General features: G+C 43.1%; 2 protein-coding genes across 4 annotated transcripts in view; one reads left to right on the forward strand and one right to left on the reverse strand.

The window, feature by feature from the left end:
* dock7 (dedicator of cytokinesis 7) overlaps positions 1 to 14,826 on the forward strand; it is a 43,206-nt gene extending 28,380 nt beyond the window's left edge. The window contains exons 24-50 of one of the 3 annotated variants that reach the window (XM_053429736.1): positions 547 to 642; positions 728 to 868; positions 1,160 to 1,273; positions 1,598 to 1,765; positions 2,111 to 2,250; positions 2,558 to 2,727; positions 2,921 to 3,099; positions 3,204 to 3,386; positions 3,762 to 3,897; positions 4,158 to 4,254; positions 4,813 to 4,830; positions 6,020 to 6,116; positions 6,212 to 6,346; positions 6,452 to 6,604; positions 7,137 to 7,295; positions 7,407 to 7,507; positions 7,627 to 7,819; positions 7,936 to 8,079; positions 8,358 to 8,489; positions 8,987 to 9,001; positions 11,419 to 11,544; positions 11,739 to 11,828; positions 11,917 to 12,153; positions 12,259 to 12,402; positions 12,503 to 12,609; positions 12,845 to 13,012; positions 13,966 to 14,826. In XM_053429736.1, coding sequence (XP_053285711.1) covers positions 547 to 642; positions 728 to 868; positions 1,160 to 1,273; positions 1,598 to 1,765; positions 2,111 to 2,250; positions 2,558 to 2,727; positions 2,921 to 3,099; positions 3,204 to 3,386; positions 3,762 to 3,897; positions 4,158 to 4,254; positions 4,813 to 4,830; positions 6,020 to 6,116; positions 6,212 to 6,346; positions 6,452 to 6,604; positions 7,137 to 7,295; positions 7,407 to 7,507; positions 7,627 to 7,819; positions 7,936 to 8,079; positions 8,358 to 8,489; positions 8,987 to 9,001; positions 11,419 to 11,544; positions 11,739 to 11,828; positions 11,917 to 12,153; positions 12,259 to 12,402; positions 12,503 to 12,609; positions 12,845 to 13,012; positions 13,966 to 14,008 — 3,486 coding nt within the window. In that variant the 3' untranslated portion in view covers positions 14,009 to 14,826. Of the gene's footprint in view, positions 1 to 546; positions 643 to 727; positions 869 to 1,159; positions 1,274 to 1,597; positions 1,766 to 2,110; positions 2,251 to 2,557; positions 2,728 to 2,920; positions 3,100 to 3,203; positions 3,387 to 3,761; positions 3,898 to 4,157; positions 4,255 to 4,812; positions 4,831 to 6,019; positions 6,117 to 6,211; positions 6,347 to 6,451; positions 6,605 to 7,136; positions 7,296 to 7,406; positions 7,508 to 7,626; positions 7,820 to 7,935; positions 8,080 to 8,357; positions 8,490 to 8,986; positions 9,002 to 11,409; positions 11,545 to 11,738; positions 11,829 to 11,916; positions 12,154 to 12,258; positions 12,403 to 12,502; positions 12,610 to 12,844; positions 13,013 to 13,965 lie in introns of all 3 variants that reach the window. The other 2 variants (XM_053429734.1, XM_053429735.1) reach the window with 2 other exon arrangements.
* Positions 14,827 to 15,162: 336 nt separating this feature from the next.
* Positions 15,163 to 17,319, reverse strand: part of LOC128448225 (dynein axonemal heavy chain 12) — a 29,386-nt gene continuing 27,229 nt past the window's right edge. The window contains exons 72-79 of the mRNA XM_053430794.1: positions 17,102 to 17,239; positions 16,744 to 16,977; positions 16,439 to 16,627; positions 16,226 to 16,329; positions 15,792 to 16,134; positions 15,600 to 15,691; positions 15,428 to 15,495; positions 15,163 to 15,353 (exon numbers count right to left, since the gene is read on the reverse strand). Of these exons, the coding sequence (XP_053286769.1) occupies positions 15,163 to 15,353; positions 15,428 to 15,495; positions 15,600 to 15,691; positions 15,792 to 16,134; positions 16,226 to 16,329; positions 16,439 to 16,627; positions 16,744 to 16,977; positions 17,102 to 17,239 (1,359 nt within the window). The remainder of the gene's footprint in view (positions 15,354 to 15,427; positions 15,496 to 15,599; positions 15,692 to 15,791; positions 16,135 to 16,225; positions 16,330 to 16,438; positions 16,628 to 16,743; positions 16,978 to 17,101; positions 17,240 to 17,319) is intronic.

Raw genomic sequence — 17,319 nt, forward strand, 5'->3', positions numbered from 1 at the left:
AGTCAGTTTGTTAGCCAGACTGTGTTTGATGCTGGTTTTGCACAACAATGCACACCGTAATAAATGTTATTGCCGAACGCTTGAAAGGAATGAAGAAGAATGAATTCTTTCTCCATGCAAAAGACAGAAAAAAAAAATATATATATATAATAGAGATGTGTTCACACAACTCAATTTGCATGGTGGTAAGTATGATTTCTTTCTTCATTTCTGAGAGAGAAATAAAACAAGTTTAAATGTTGTGTAATGTTTAATATTTTAATGTATTTGTTAAGAAATATTTTTTGGAAGTTGTTACCTGATTTGTAAAAACCTAACCTCACTGTGTCTTTAACCAAATTTTTCAGTTTGGGGCGTGCAGTCCAATCCCCTATTTGTAAATAGACATTTTGGAACCTTGTTTCAGTTTATACATGTAGACCCACCTGTATTGATATTATTATCTCATGCCTCACACTCTTTCTATCTCTCTGGCCCCTTTGCTTCCTGTTTTCCTCTCCCTCTCTGTCTCTCTCAACCTCTGTTGTCTTCTCCCTCCCGTCTCAGCTCTTCCATGAGGAGCTGGCGCTCCAGTGGGTGGTGAGCAGCGGGAGCGTCCGGGAGGGCGCTCTACAGCAGGCCTGGTTCTTCTTTGAGCTCATGGTAGGAAACAGTCTCGACACAGAAAACGTGATTTATGTGAAATACGATATCTCACGTTGTATCCCAATGAATTCCTTGACCACAGGTGAAGAGCATCATCCACCACCTTTACTTCACCGAGCGCCTCGAGTCTCCGAGGAAGAACCGCTTTCCAGAACGCTTCATGGATGACATCACAGCCCTGGTCAGCACCATCGCTGGGGACATTGTGTCTCGCTTCCAGAAGGTAACTAACGAGCCGATCAATTATCTATCAGAGGGATTCCCAATGGGGATGGAGTCTGTGGGATATTGTGGCACTTTAGAGACTAAGTGCATACAAGGGACGTCAGGGGGTCTCTCAGTTTTGCAAATTAGTCCTTTCAAAGTATCATTAAAAGAGAGAACTGACTTTGTGTGGCACAACATATTTGAGGCCAAGAGATGCTCCATATTGTCCCGTTTGTTTCTCACTGGTTTTATAGTATTTACTAAAGAAGAAATCCTCTTCATCTTCTCCAACTCTTCATTCATTCAGGACCTGGAGCTCGTGGAGAGACTCAACACGAGTCTGGCTTTCTTTCTCAATGACTTGCTGTCAGTGATGGACCGAGGCTTCGTCTTCACCCTCATCAGGGCATACTGGAAACAGGTACATCTCTTAATTTCTCTCGTGTATTTATTTTAATTGTTTTTATGATACATAATAATGCACTTCAAGCAGAAACTGAGAGTAGATGTGTACTGATGAACAGATGTGTGCAGAATATAATGTCCTTCTCTCTCCCCCCCCCCACAAACCAAGCTTTCAATTTAGTTCCTGTCAGTATATGTATTTCATGAGTTTTGTGTTCAATTTAAGATTTTTAAGTAAAGCAATACACAGAATTAAGAATATATCAAAGACTAATGAGTGTTTGGATGCATTTTGCATTTTAAAAACTATACATTCATGTGGATTGTTCCTTCTCTCCAGGTGTCCACAAAGCTTTACACTCTGCAGAACCCCAACCTGGAGTCTTTGAGGCTGGATTTCTTGAGAATCGTCTGCAGCCATGAACACTACGTCACCCTCAACCTGCCCTGCAGCCTGCTGACACCACCCGCCTCCCCTTCCCCCTCCGTGTCCTCAGCAACGTCACAGGTCAGACAGACAGAGAGAGATGGAGAGAATTCGTACATCATCATTGATGTTGGTAGTCTTTAACATCCTCTAAAGAAAGACAGAAAGAGGGCTAGTTTAAGTTGGAGTAGAAATATTTTTGAAATAAAATGTTAAAGATATGGCATGTAGCAATTCTTCTTTAAAATATCTAAAAAACAACTAAAACTATGTTATATATTTTGTTGATTTGTTCACTTACATTATCAAACACATTCTGGTCGCCTTCTATTTGCATCAAGCTCTAACTATAACAAAACCAAAATTGCATACTCTACCTTTTATGGCGTCCTTCATGATTGTTGTAACTTCTCTTCTTCACCACAGAGCTCTGGGTTCTCCACACATGTCCAGGACCAGAAGATAGCCAACATGTTCGAGCTGTCCGTCCCCTTCAGAGAGCAACACTATCTGGCTGGACTGGTGCTCTCTGAGCTGTCTGTGATTCTGGACCCAGAGAACGAGGGGTTAGTATGATGTGGATTCAAACTTCACATAAGAGATGTTCTGGTAGGAGCTTCAGGATCAGAATTACATTTAATCGATGGGTGTCATGGTGTCTGTATGTGCCGACCCAATAAACTTGTATTGTAGAGAAAATCTGTTGGACAGAGATAAGCCTGTATGCATAGTGACTTGTAAATAAGTGCATGGGAGTGAGTTATGGTTATACGGCCGTATCTTAATGTGAACAGCTTCTCCTTCTCTCTCTCACCCACTGTCCTTGTTTATACAAACTAGACATGTCTGATTTGTCCTTCCCTTTTTTTTCAGGATGTTTGCTCTACATAAGAAAGTGGTGAGTGTCGTCCACAACCTCCTGTCCAGCCACGACTCTGACCCCCGCTACGCAGATCCAGAGGTGAAGGCCCGGGTCGCCATGCTCTACCTGCCTCTGATTGGAATCATCATGGAAACGCTGCCACAGCTCCACGACTTCACAGGTAGAGATCAGGAGCAAAACTTTAAACATACAATCATATAACAGGAGTTTGTGTTTGTTTGGCTTCTTTATCTTCTTCTATAAGTTACATTGTGAGGTTTGTTGGTCCCACACAAATAGCCTTTAATGTCATGTTCATACAAAATGAGAGCGGACTTTCCATTATTCTTTGCCTCCTTCTTTTCGGCCACTAGAGTCCCATAACCAGTGGGGTCGGCCAGGTTGCCCCCAGGGGGCAGCGGCGGGCAGCACTGGCGAGGAGGCCGAAGGAGAGGGCAACAGTATAATCAGCCAGACTGTTGCGATGGCTATAGCAGGCACCTCCACCCCCTCACCGATGTCCCGACCAAGCAGCTTCTTGCTCAACTCGCAGGTAAATCACAGTTTGCGACCTGTTGTTTGTGAGATGGTGCAATACTGATTCTGATACTCAAACAAAGATTTTATTAGTTAACGTCTCCTGCTTCGTCTCTCCAGGCGAGTCGTCAGCACGCAAGCTTCTCGGCCGAGTCCAGTCGCAGTCTGCTCATCTGTCTGCTGTGGGTGCTGAAGAACGCCGATGAGATGGTGCTGCAGAAGTGGTTCACAGACCTGTCGGTGTCTCAGCTCAACCGGCTGCTGGACCTTCTCTACCTCTGTGTCTCCTGCTTCGAATACAAGGTAACATCTAGAGTGACACTCAAGGACACAGAGAGGCTTAGGGCATCTGCATTACAGAGTATTCCTCCCTATTTAGTGTAGTTTCTCCTAATATAATCTAACAATATAGAATCCTTTGAGCTGAGCTTTCAATATCAATTTTCATACAATCAGTGTTAATCCTTTACTTAATTGTTATACCTAGCTCTTTCTACTTTGCTAGTCATTTGGTGATTGCTTTTTTTAATTCTTGCACATTCTCTGTCGTGCTTCTAACCTGCTTTGCTTGCTGAGTGCCGTGCTGCCAATAACTTCCTCGCTTTCCCTGCATTTTTCTGTCCGTTCACTCACCCTCCACCTTATGGATACAAGGCCCATGTTGTGTTCACCATGCAGGGGAAGAAGGCGTTTGAGCGAATGAACAGCCTGACCTTTAAAAAGTCCAAAGACATGAAGGCCAAGCTGGAGGAGGCCATACTGGGCAGCATCGGGGCCAGACAGGAGATGGTGCGCCGCAGCCGGGGACAGCTTGGTGAGAGGGCGCACACCTCAGACATGCACATACTGATACAGATTGAACCATGTATAAATAAATGCAAAGAGAAACAAGAATCCTTAACTGAAAGGATGATTTGAGACTCACAAATTGATATAATAACTATTAAATCCCTTTATGCTGCTTTTTACCCCTCAGAGATGCATTCACACATGCATGCAGGTGTTTTTTTCTGAGTAAACCCAATCTCTTTCACTGCCATTGAAAAAACGAATAACCGTTTCTCCGTTATTTAGAGCGGAGTCCATCTGGCAGTGCATTTGGAAGTCAGGAGAACCTTCGCTGGAGGAAGGACATGACCCACTGGAGACAAAACAGCGAGAGGATGGACAAGTACGCTCCTTCTGACAATTAAACTCTCCTCCCTGATTTAGATTTTATCTAACAGCTCAAGTTCCCTAAAAGAAACCTGAGCTAGATAGTTAATGAAGATGTGTTGTGTTTTTTTTATCCAATGACAAAACACACAGATCAGATTTTGGGTGTGTAAACGTTTGTAAACGGCTCCATATTAATAATCAATAATCAGTTTTGAATTCATTAGAAAGTGTTAAAATGATCCTTAATTAATCCTGGCAACTGAATATCTGAGTCACATCCGTCTTGTTATATACATCATGTCACCACAGCCACTTCATTTTTCATTTTTATTTTCTATGTTTTGCTGGATTTACATAGGAACAGAGCATTTCCACATCTGAGCATTAATTGCAGATGTTTAAATCACAATTTTTAAGCTTTTTCTTTTAAATTTTTTTTGTCAAATAATGACAAAAGTAGATTTTTTTTATATAAAGTGTTTTTGTCTTATTTTCTTTTGTAAATTCAGCTCCAGCCTTTGTTTTCTGTTAATTTCCATTTGTTCTCTCGTGTCGCTGTGTGTTTATGTAGGAGTCACAGATCAGTCAGGTATTGTATGGTCCACATTTGCTGTGTGCCCCCCCTCTGCTTAAATTCATGGTTTATAATGTATTTTCATGCACGTGGAAAGAAAGTTAAAATGGAAAAAAGTTGATGAAGTATTTGAATAAGTTTTCCTCCTGATGAACTTGGCTTTGAACAAGTTACAGAAACTATTTCCTTATTGTGTTTATTTTTGACACTGATGCAGCCATGTTATAAAGTAACTTTTTTCCATTTTAACTCTCTTAAATCTACACATGCATATAAATGCACCAAAAGAACCCCCCCCCCCCCGATTCTGGTTCTGACCCTTGAACCCCCCCCCCCCCCCTCCCCTCTCGTCCCATCAGCCCCTCTGTCCTGGTAACCTCGTCTGTATCAGGGTTGCTAGTGGTTGCAGTGGGTTGTTGCTTTTTTAACCAGTGTGCTTCTTGTTTTTTGGTGGATTCTGACTCGTGCGTCTCTGTTGTTGCTGCTGGAGTGAAAAACAAGACAATTCTAACTGTAGCCATTGTTTGTCATTGATTATTTGTATAACATGAAAGGGAGATAGATTCCAACGATATTTCAAAACACAGCATTTAACCCTAGTGTTCCATGTACAATCAAAAGGCTTAGCTAATCGCTGGCTTAAAATCATAGAGGGTATATAAAGATGGACGACCTGACTGCCACGCAAAAAAGTGAAGCCAAAGCATCTTGATCGCCACCTGGTGTCTGGCTGCAGCGTAGGTCATAAATCCTGCCTTCTCCATGTTAATGGATGGGAGACGGACCACACTAAGTACCCGTCAAACAATTTCCCTCCTGCTCCCACTCCACGATTGCTACTCACTAATATTGCCGTTTGTATCCAGGGTATTTAGCTTAATTTCTGGACAGCAGGAGGACATGGAGAAGCATTGTTCATCTTTATATACACAATATAATACAAATAAATTATATTAATTTTAAATCATCTCTGTGCTTGTATTGTATGTAAACTGTATTAAAAAGGGGGAGGACTGGCTGTGGTCCCTCTCAGCTCATATCGTTTTTCTTCTATTCAAATACTTTTACACTGTTAATGGTTTTGAGCACTGGTTTGAATTTGTTGGGAGGAAACTGGTGCAACGTTCAAGGATAAATCATCATCATCACTACCTTGAGTTGGTAATGATTTAGTTTAACTTTGTCATGTGCCTCCTAATTGTAGGACCAGGGCAGAGTTGGAGCATGAAGCACTTATCGATGGAAACCTTGCAACAGAGGCCAACATAATTATTCTTGACACATTGGAGATCGTTGTGCAGGTATACAAAACACAAACATGCAGAAATGCTGATATCAGTGTTATCGTCTTGGGCATAAATTATCTCAGACTGCTTATGTGTCCCTCCTCCTCCAGACGGTCTCAGTGACTGAGTCCAAGGAGAGCATCTTGGGTGGAGTGCTGAAGGTGCTGCTGCACAGCATGGCCTGCAACCAGAGCGCCCTCTACCTCCAGCACTGTTTTGCCACACAGAGGGCACTGGTGTCTAAGGTCAGACTACTGGACTTTTAAAGTTGTGCTTTCATTTCATTTCATTGTTACAGTTTCTCACAGGACTCTTGAAAATGTGTGCATATTTCTCTCTGCTTTGCGTAGTTTCCTGAGCTGCTGTTCGAGGAGGAGACGGAGCAGTGTGCTGACCTGTGCCTGAGACTCCTGAGGAGCTGCAGCAGCAGCATTAGCACCATCAGGGCCCACGCCAGCGCCTCCCTCTACCTCCTCATGAGGCAAAACTTTGAAATAGGCAACGTGAGTACAAAAGTAAACATTTACAACCAATGTAGTTTAACTTTCATGGCACTACTAATGTGTATCTGTGGAGGTTGTCAAGCACCAGAGTCTCTATGTAACATTCTTCCAGAAATAACCTCCTCTGCACAAGAACACACGAGAACAGAGCGTTCAGAATGATCTGATCACTTCTTAAAAACACTGCTATTAAAATCAAATCAGCTCATATCAATAACAAACTTAATGTAGGTTGGCCACTTCTCAGTTCCACTTATACTGACTTGTATCAATTTATTACTATTTTCTTTCACTTTCCATCATCAAAGTTAGAACAAACCCATAACGCTGCAATCATTCACCCAATTTAGTCCCAATTACTTGTGCATGCATCATTTCCTTTGTTCCAGTGCAGCCAGACTTTACACACACACCTTAAGAAAAGAGGTTATAAGGGAGAAGGGACGTCTGCTCTGCACAGAGCTTCTATAGTCGCTCTTGACAATATATATTTTGTTCAATACTTAATTGTCTTTCTCGTCCCTTTTTTCAGAATTTTGCGAGAGTAAAGATGCAGGTGACCATGTCTCTTTCCTCGCTCGTGGGAACCTCTCAGAATTTCAACGAGGAGTTCCTGCGTCGCTCTCTAAAGACCATCCTCACCTACGCAGAGGAGGACCTGGAGCTGAGGGAGACCACGTTTCCAGACCAGGTACTGCTGCCGCCCTCGAGCTGTTTGTTCAACATCTCTCAGATTGTGAGATAAACTGTGACCTGTTTGATGACTCAACGTCTCTCATTCTTATTTGAATTATTTCTTCAGGTCCAGGATCTTGTGTTTAACCTGCACATGATCCTCTCTGACACGGTGAAGATGAAGGAGCACCAGGAAGATCCTGAGATGCTGATAGATCTCATGTACAGGTACAGAATACGTTTACACTCAAACAACTGCCTTTTTGATACTTACATGTGTCTGCTTTGTGATCATGGTTATTTTACAACTTGTGCACCTTTAAGCTTGTCTGTGTCTTTGAATCCAGGATTGCGAAGGGTTACCAGACCTCTCCAGACTTGAGACTGACATGGCTCCAGAACATGGCCGGGAAACACTCAGAGAGGAATAACCACGCCGAGGCTGCCCAGTGTCTTGTGCACAGCGCCGCTCTGGTTGCAGAATACCTGAGCATGCTGGAGGACCGCAAGTATCTGCCTGTGGGCTGCGTCACCTTCCAGGTAAAGACAGTTCTAGTTATAATGTTTGTACATAAGCCTATTCCCTGAAATAATCTACATAACTACCTCGTCCAAGAAAGGTTTTGCTCAGGTGTTTGTTTGTATTTGCATCACAGAACATTTCCTCCAACGTGCTGGAGGAGTCAGCGGTCTCTGATGACGTGGTGTCACCAGATGAAGAGGGCATCTGCTCAGGAAAGTACTTCACTGAGATCGGTCTGGTCGGACTCCTGGAGCAGGCTGCCGCCTCCTTCTCCATGGTAAGAAGTGGAGGTGGAGGTGGAGGAGAATTCTTCTTTAGACTGAAGGATGCTGAGATAGAGTTTCTTCTCTTATCAGTTTTAATTTCGATAAAATAACTCAATAATTAGTTGTTGTAGTAAGTGGATATTGATATATATATTTATAAAGATTATTGTAATTGTTAATTCGAAATCTTCTCAGCCAGTCACCTTTTTTTTTCAAATTAAATAAATTGTAACCTAAAATATAAGTTAGATTTCAACCCAAGGTGTTGACACATTTCTCTTGTTTCCAGGCTGGCATGTACGAGGCAGTGAACGAAGTATACAAGGTTCTGATCCCAATTCACGAAGCCAGCAGGGACGCAAAGAAGCTGTCGACCATTCATGGTAAACTACAGGAAGCCTTTGGGAAGATAGTTCACCAGGTAAACACACACATACACACACACACTGTGTAGATCTCCTCTTTCACACTAGGTTCCTGTAGCTTTATTTGTAAAGTTGCTGATGGATGTTTACAAGAGCCCTTTCTGCATCATTCTGGTCATTTTGACTCTATTGTGTTTATATATGTATTCATATACTTTGCATGCTGTACTTATAGCTGTGAAGTATGAAACTAAGGATGCATTAGGTGGGTTCTTTTGGCCAGTTGTGTGACTCGTATTGACAAATATCAAGTGACAGTGTGGGCTGGGTTACACTCGTCTGGTGATCAGACCAACGGCTCTCAAACTAAACCTTTTGATATCTTGAGGTCAGTTGCTCTGTTCTCCAGCTCGACAGCCTGGATTTATCTCATTGAAGATCCCATTGTCCTTGCCTTAATATTGTGTGTCGTGCCACACGGGAAGTGTGTGTGTGCGAGTGGGGGTGTTTGTGTGTCTTTGTTCACATGTCCTGTATTCTCTTTGTCACACAGAGTACTGGCTGGGAGGTAGGTGGCTTATCGGTTCCTGCTTGGCCCTGCTCATGTTTTGTTTTGTTTTTGTATTGGCATTTTTATTATTCACACTCATCTTTTTATTTGCCAGCAGTGGGCATTCTGTTACTCTCTTCGCTTTTTTCACATACATCCACTCCATTAACACCTGCAGACAATGTCATGTGTCTGCCCCGCCACCGGGGGCACTTGTTTTCCTCTCACCTTCCTCCTCTGAGCAAGAGGAGCTTGTTCTTTCTACGTGACAGTGTTGTCGGGCTGTGCATGGGAGCCACAGTGTGTGACACTAACGACAAAAGTCTCAGTGAATGCATCACTCGCACAATCCGCACCTTTTCCCCATCTGCATCTCCTGTCTGTCTGTTGGTGTGTCAGTGACTGGCACTGCCGACTGTCACACTTCATCTCATCTCATCCTGAACCACAGGGCTCGATTTCAGTCACTGTTTCTAGCTGCAGGGGATCTGTCAGCCTCCCTGCTCCGGGCATGGATCGTTCTCTTCCACACACAATTGAATAATCGTCTCAAAACACAAGGTGTAAACTTGCATTGGGGTGAAGCTACAATCTAAATTCCAGAGGCAATGATAGTTTTTCCCCAAGAGGGTTCATCTCAAGATTTCTTGATTTATCCCTTTTGATTTTGATTAGTTTGTATTCTTGCAACTTTCTTTTAATAGCTCAAACTAAATCGACCCCTGGTTTTATTTTTCATCCATTCTGTTCTTTTGTTAACAGTATTAACCCCAGAGTTTCGTGTTTTGTTGCATGAGTTGGAAAGAACGCCGCCTAGTTTCTTTTTGCAAATGCACTGCAGGTGCATGGTGTGTGTCTGACGGTTGTGGGTCTTTATTATCTCACTCTTGTAACTGCCTGCCTTTGCATGGTCCAGCTCCCGCACGATCAGTTAATGTTCTTTTTCTAAAATCAGTAGAGATTCGTTTGCTGTTGTGTGTTAGTTTGTGTTGTTTTTGTAAATTCTCCGGAGGAACCAAATCCTGATTAAAATTTGTTCTGTTTTCTCCTTTTTGATTTCCCCGGTTGCCGACCCTTCCTTCCCACTTAACTTAATTGTGTCTTGTGGTAAGTTCCTTAGTTTTCAGGGCTTCTTAAATTACTACTTAAATTTCTTTTGAAATCAGCACGTGAGGTGATGTTTTTCTTTATTTGGGAAGGTTTGCCCTAAACCTTGTTGGAGGGTTTAATTATCTTCACAAGAAATTGTCCTCAGCTTGCCCATGGCTCCTGCTACACAGCCACACACACACACAGACACTCAAACTCCGAAGGAATTCTGAACCCGATTGTGCAGAGTTCATGTCTGAGAACAGCCTATTTTAAGATTAGTTTCCCATCATTGAATGTCTGATTTTCCTAATCACAGAGTAGATCAGGCTGCAGCTTGGAGGTGAGGTCTCTTTTGTTGGACTCGTCTCTCAAGCTGCTTTCAGACATTCACCAAACTCACCGATCTGAGCAGAAAACCTCCCGCCGCGTTGTGCATGTGTGAAAAATGTGGGAAAAAGAGACTAAATGTGAACATACAAGCTGAGAAAAACCATTACAGATTGAATAATGTGCCCATACACATATTTGCTTTACTTATTTGAGCCGTGCAGATACTCTACTCTCAAAGGAGTGATTTTAAATAGGCTGTTATTCCCTGTTGATCGTTGGATCTCTCTTGAGGTTGACACACTGCACCTGTCTGTCCTTCATCTGCTCTACAGTTACAGAAGAGAAATATCAGCCTTGTAAAATAGTGGCACTTCTGCAGTGGATGTAAATATGTCTGTTAGTCTGTTACTTCCTGTTGGACTATTGACGCGTGCAGGGATGGGAATCTGAAGTTTGTCGAGCTCCTTGTGGTTGTTTCCGTCTGACACGTTTGTCAGAACACGTTTCTTGGAGCACAATATTCTTCAAAGTGATGTAACAAAGGACTTATCATAGTCTGTATATAAAGATGGAGGACAAGTCTCCTCTTCCTCCTATTGTGCAAAAGTGAGTTTGGTCCCATCCACTAACAAGGAGGTGAGGTTTATGACCTGTATATCAGACGGCCACCAGGGGGTGATCAGGATGATTTGGCTTCCCTTTTGGAGGAGTGGTCATGTCGTCCTTCTTTATTTACAATCTATCTTATCTATGTTGGTTGTGTTTGCAGATTACGACACTTGCGGTTGGAGCTGATATTTTTATCTGATATTTTTATCTGAATGAACTGCAGCTCTCTCTCTCTTCCTTCACTTCTGTGTGCGATACAGACACTGAACTGAAGTTTATGGTTTATTACTGTGTCTGATTTGAGCGATGATTTTTAATTTAAAACGTATGTACTGGACATTAATTCAAGTCCTTGATTAATTCCAGCGCTAATATACATTTTCCTCCGCTCGCAGAATATGAAGAGGATGTTTGGTACGTACTTCAGAGTCGGAATTTATGGTTCAAAATTCGGCGACTTGGACGAGCAGGAGTTTGTGTACAAAGAGCCGGCCATCACGAAGCTGGCAGAGATCTCTCACAGGCTCGAGGTAAACACCTGGAAACAACTTCATAAAATAATACAGTGAATTTGTAAGTTATAATATTTCCGTCAGACCCCAAATACATGTTTTGATGCCACATTTCTAATTCAAACACTTTTCTATAAGCCTTACCTGTTGGACATGTGTTGTTAGTCTTATATTAAAACTTAACCAGGCTCTTGTGCTGTGATTCCTCTCAGGGTTTCTATGGGGAGCGATTTGGAGAGGAACAGGTAGAAGTCATTAAAGACTCCAACCCGCCGGACAAGTGCAAGCTGGATCCAAACAAGGTCGGTGTGGCTCCTCAGTGGGATTTCAAATGAGCAACATATGATTTTAAATAGATTTTAATATCTCAAACCATCTCTCCTCCTGCAGGCCTTTATCCAGATCACGTATGTGGAGCCGTACTTCGACACGTACGAGATGAAGGACCGCATCACCTACTTTGACAAGAACTACAACCTGCGGCGTTTTGTGTACTGCACGCCTTTCACCCTGGACGGGCGGGCGCACGGCGATCTGCACGAACAGTACAAACGCAAGACCATCCTCACCACGTCCCACGCCTTCCCCTACATCAAGACACGGATCAACATCATCCACAAGGAGGAGGCAAGTGAAGCTTTATCAGCTAATTCTCAGAAACACGGTCTTTATTTTGTTTCTTTACAGTTCTTTAAACTTGTCCAAATCTTGTTATGATCCCTCACATTTCAGGTTATCTCCACACCCATCGAGGTGGCCATAGAGGACATGCAGAAGAAGACTCAGGAGCTGGCCTACGCCACCCACCAGGACCCGTCTGATGCCAAGATGCTGCAGATGGTCCTGCAGGGATCAGTTGGTACAACCGTCAACCAGGTACAAAGTTTTGTCTGAAAGATATAGTCCTGAACTCTAAAGGTAATATTACAAACGCTGTTCTGTAGGTGACTGATCAGATAATGTTTTTTTTCCTCAGGGTCCTTTGGAGGTGGCTCAGGTTTTCCTGTCAGAAATCCCCAGTGACCCCAAACTGTACAGACACCACAATAAGCTGCGGCTCTGCTTCAAGGACTTCACCAAGAGGTACTGTGGATGTCTCATGATAAAACTGTCCAATGCGTCTTCTAGGGAAAAACTGTTTCATCTCAACTGTTGTTTATCCTACTGACTCGTTTGAGAAGGGATTCAACAGTTGGCTGAAAAATGAATAAAAGCATTTAAACTTAACTACCTCTGGATAAAACCTTTAATGTGAGAAAACAGAGTGTACATGAGAATCTACCAGGCCGAGCCATTTCATGTTTTTTCTTTGCCAAAGGTGTGAAGATGCCCTGCGTAAGAACAAGAGCCTGATTGGTCCGGACCAGAAGGAGTACCAGAGGGAGCTGGAGAGGAACTACCACCGGCTGAAGGAGGCGCTGCAGCCGCTCATCAACAGAAAGATCCCTCAGCTCTATAAACCTGTACTGCAGGTCAACTCGCACAGGTACGACTCAACGTGACTTTGTGTGTCTGTGTGCGTGTGTGTCTGTGTGCATGTGTAGATAATATGCTTTGGATGTTGCATTAAACCCATCTTTGCTTTTGCTTTTGTAAAATCATGCAGCAAACGGACAGCTTGACCAGGTAGTTTGACTCATTTTGAGATGTTAATTTTTCGTTTATATCATTCATACGCTTTTATTGTTTTTATTGAATTTCTCGGATACTAGGAAATTGTGAGAGATGTATTTAAAAAAAGAAAATTGAATCAGCGGATGTGCACTTCGGCTGTCGTCTGAAGAGGAATTAGCCTCTGGGGGCAGCAACCAATATTTGGGGGGGGGGGGCGTTCCGGTGTAGAACCCTTCACTTTATAGAAGGAGCAGTGGAGATGGTCAGCAATGAAAAGACAAGCCCACATCCTCCTGTCACTGTAGTTACCACCAACCACCACACGGGGGCGCACATATAATATATTAAGGGAGCCTTGCAAATGGATTGTTTCCTAACTCTGTAACTCTTTACTATGAACTAAAAAATATATACTGACGAGTTTTGACGAGGAATCCATAATAAGTTGCTTATACAGATAACTACAATAACCCCTTATGGGACTACATCCAAATTCACTAGATCTGGACTTTCTATTTGAATCTGCACCAAATCAGTTCCCAAAATATGAAAATCAAGATCTATGAATTATTCCTCTGATATTTATGAAAATGTTTAAAAACAAAACAAAATTAAAAAAAATTAAATCCGTTCTGTAATTTCTGCGTCATCCTGCTGAAAAACAAACAAACTAATTGACGGGGATGAAAACATAAGAATTCAGTAAAAAGTGAATTCTTCAGAGTTTTTGGTTGTGTGGTGAAAACACCAGACTTCAGAGTTGAAAATCCGATCTTTCCAGTTGTGTAACTAAAAAACCTTGTGTCTGTATTTTTCTGTCCACAGAGATTCCTTCAGCAGAATGAGTCTCCGTAGGCTTGACATCTGAAGATGAAGAGACCACACACACAGACAGACACACACACACACACACAAACAGAAATTGCAATATTAATTTATTCTCAAGTGTAAATAGGAGTGTCTCTTCAAAGTTGGTTGGTGTTTCTGAGACGGAGCTGAGAGGCTGAAGCTGCTGCAGCTCGGTACGTCATTCCAGTGTCTTAATTTGTTTACAGAGAAACTGTTACACAATCCGAGGGACGCGACAAGATGTTCTTAACGATTAAGGGGACACCTTGGCATTTAGACTTTTCTGTGCTTGTTGATTTGTGACAGTGGGGAACAAACGTTTATATTTTTTCCATACGCTACCTTAATAAAAAAGCTAATAATGTGAGCCTTCACTCTTGAAAACCAACAGAATCTGCTGGCGTTAATCGAACAAAACCCCAGAGTAGAAAAAGAATGAGATCCATTTATTGGTCAAAGTGCCAAAAAAAACAACCTTATATTTCCCCTGCCAAATTTTATCAAAGTGACTGTAGATATGGTACGATTTCAAAAGTCAAGGTGTCTTTTTAATGATGTGTCAAAAAAAAATCTGTATTCAATTTCATGTGTGCACTTTTTTATTACGGTGTAAGCGACGCATTTTACAACTTGAAGATTATGTAATTCAAAACGTGGAGTGAAAAAATGAAAACATGCAAAAAATTATACTATTATTTATCATGATGCTTTATTATCATTTATAGTTGGAAGCGACAATGTTTTAAAGTTAGGTACTTTAAACAACCCTGTATAATTTTATGTAGTTTTGTTTTTGTTTATTTTAAATATTTTACTAAATAAATATTTTAATGTTCAGTTTGTTGTGCTGCGTCCTTTAATTTGTGTTCCTGTTAATTTGGGATTGAAGTTTAGTGATGTACCAAAAGTTTCATACATCTGCAGTTAAAGTTTTCACTTCTATTATTGATTCTCTTTTGTTGAATCATAAATCACATGGGGGCAAGAGAGAAAAAGGGGGAGAGGGAGAGAGAGTGCAGACGGAGGTGGTGGTGATGATGATGATGATGATGAAGATGGTGATTACATTACATCACATTTAATTTAGCTGACTTACAATTAGTGCAGCAACCATAAGGGTTCAAACCCAGCACAACAAGAATCAACTGACTACAATTAGTTTTATTATGTGGCTCAGTCGTCCAGCTGGCAGAGCAAGGCCACGCCGCGCTTGATCCAGTGCTGGGGGGGTTTGGCGGTGGGCAGCGTCATGCCGATGACGAAGTTGGTGGAGTGGCCTGTGGTGGAGAGGCTCCCCCGCCTCTCACTGGTCTTGTAGATCGGGCAAATGTAGAGTTTCTCCGGGTCGTCGGTTAACATTTTTGCTGAGAGACAAGAAAATGATGAGCAACCACATTTACAAAATGAGATTTGAGGGAACGAACGTCTGAATACTTACTGGGCTTGATCCAGATGATGGGCATCGTGTCGAACAGGACCTTGGGAAGCTGCTCATCCAGAACTCCACTGATGATAGAGACACACAGCAGTTAAGATTTGTCTTTGTGCCGCTCGATTATCGTGATATACAGTAACTATTATTCTAAATATAAAAAAAACTATGTACGAACCTTTCTTTGTCCCATCGGGCGCCATCCAGAAACAATCCATTGACGTAGACGCCGTCCTCGGGGCACGTGTCGGACTCGGTGATGGGAAGAACCTGAGAGATCATGGAAACATGTCAGTGCCTTGTGATGAGATGTATGAGCGGATCTGTTAGTCAGGAGAAACCATCAGTAGGTGTGTGTGTGTTGTCTTACCTCAAAATCGAAAGTGAGCAGGTCAATGGGGACTTTGTACTTCCTGGCGTAGTTCTGCATAGCCCCGGTAAGGAAGGCCTGTGTGAAGAAGAACCCGGAGATCCAGAACACGTCGGGTTTGTTGCTGTCGTACCAATCCTGCAGAAACTTCAGCCTCGAGAGGAAGTCAAGGATGTAGCTGCCCAAGGGTTTGAGGCTCGGGTACGAGCGCTTGGCCCACTGCTCTGGGACCTTGCCCACAGCCAGACTGCTGGCAATGCCCTCCAGCTCAGCGTCCATCACCACCAGACCCTTGAGGGCCTTCAGCACGTTCTGTAGGCTCCGACGGATCACGACGCACAGCCTAACGGAGAGAGAGAGATCAAATAGCAATTAAGTCACGTTTGATAAATGTGTTCTTCGTGAGGTTCCGACGCGGAGCTGTTTGAACGTACGTGTTGTAGCGCTCCATCTCCTGGACGAGGACGGTGTTCATGCTCTCGTTGTAGAGCACCGGGAACTTGGCCAGAGCCTCCTCCGTGTCAAAGTTACTCGGCAGCTGTGGGGCACAAACATTAACGGGTGTCCGTGAGCATGACCACTAACATGGCAAACAATTTCTACACAAGGAGGACATCGTCTTATTAGCTTCGTCGTATCATTCAAACCTTGCCAAGGATATCATCTGCGATGTCGTAGAGGGCGTTGTCGCTCCCGGAGCTAGCTCCTCCTTTGGCGCCACCACCCTGGGCGAGCAGCAAGGAATCGAACAGCAACTTTGTCTGCTGGAGATCTTTGGAAATGTCCACGTTGTCGTGCATTCCGAACACCTCTGGCTGCTGGCCGGATGGAAGGGCCTAGCGCACGGGAATGTGAGGGAAGGTGTCGTTACTCATTCGGCTGGACACTGTGGTATTTGTATTTGTATTTTAAATTAAATAAGGACATATTTAAATGAATCAAGTGGTTTTACCTGCATGAACTTGATATAGCCATTATAGTCCGATGTGGGCGGGGCTTGGTAATGTCCACTAGGGGAGAAAGAGTGGTTAGACTTCTCGATGACATCCTTGTTGTAGAAGTCCGCCAAGATGGTCACCAGGAGGCGCCGGTCCCAGTCGTCTGTCACACGGCCGCCATAGTTGCACTGCCCGGTCAGATACTGGATGGCCTCGAAGGGCACCTCATCGTAACCGTTCACAAACAGCTGAAACAGAAAGTCATATTTGTTGTAATGGCAGAGACGCTGAGTCTCTCAGGGCAGAGGAGGCACATTTACAGATCGTTGAGCCCGGTGAGGCAAATTTGATGAGTTGATTTGAGGTGAATACCTGTAGCTGCCTGATGCTGATGTGGAGGTCGGACTCGTTGAAGCCGTAGGGAATGTTCCAGCCCAATGGACCGAACTTCTTCCGCTCCTGAACAAGTGCATGGAAGAAGCACAGTCCGTACAGGAGCTTCCCCCAAGTCTGGAAGAGAAATCCCAGAGTCAGAGAACAGCCTGAACCTGACACATTGAATGAGGAAATGGAAAAATCCTGTTGTGTCT

The sequence above is a fragment of the Pleuronectes platessa genome, chromosome 9 (genome assembly GCF_947347685.1).
Source record: "Pleuronectes platessa chromosome 9, fPlePla1.1, whole genome shotgun sequence".
Lineage (NCBI taxonomy): Eukaryota > Metazoa > Chordata > Actinopteri > Pleuronectiformes > Pleuronectidae > Pleuronectes > Pleuronectes platessa.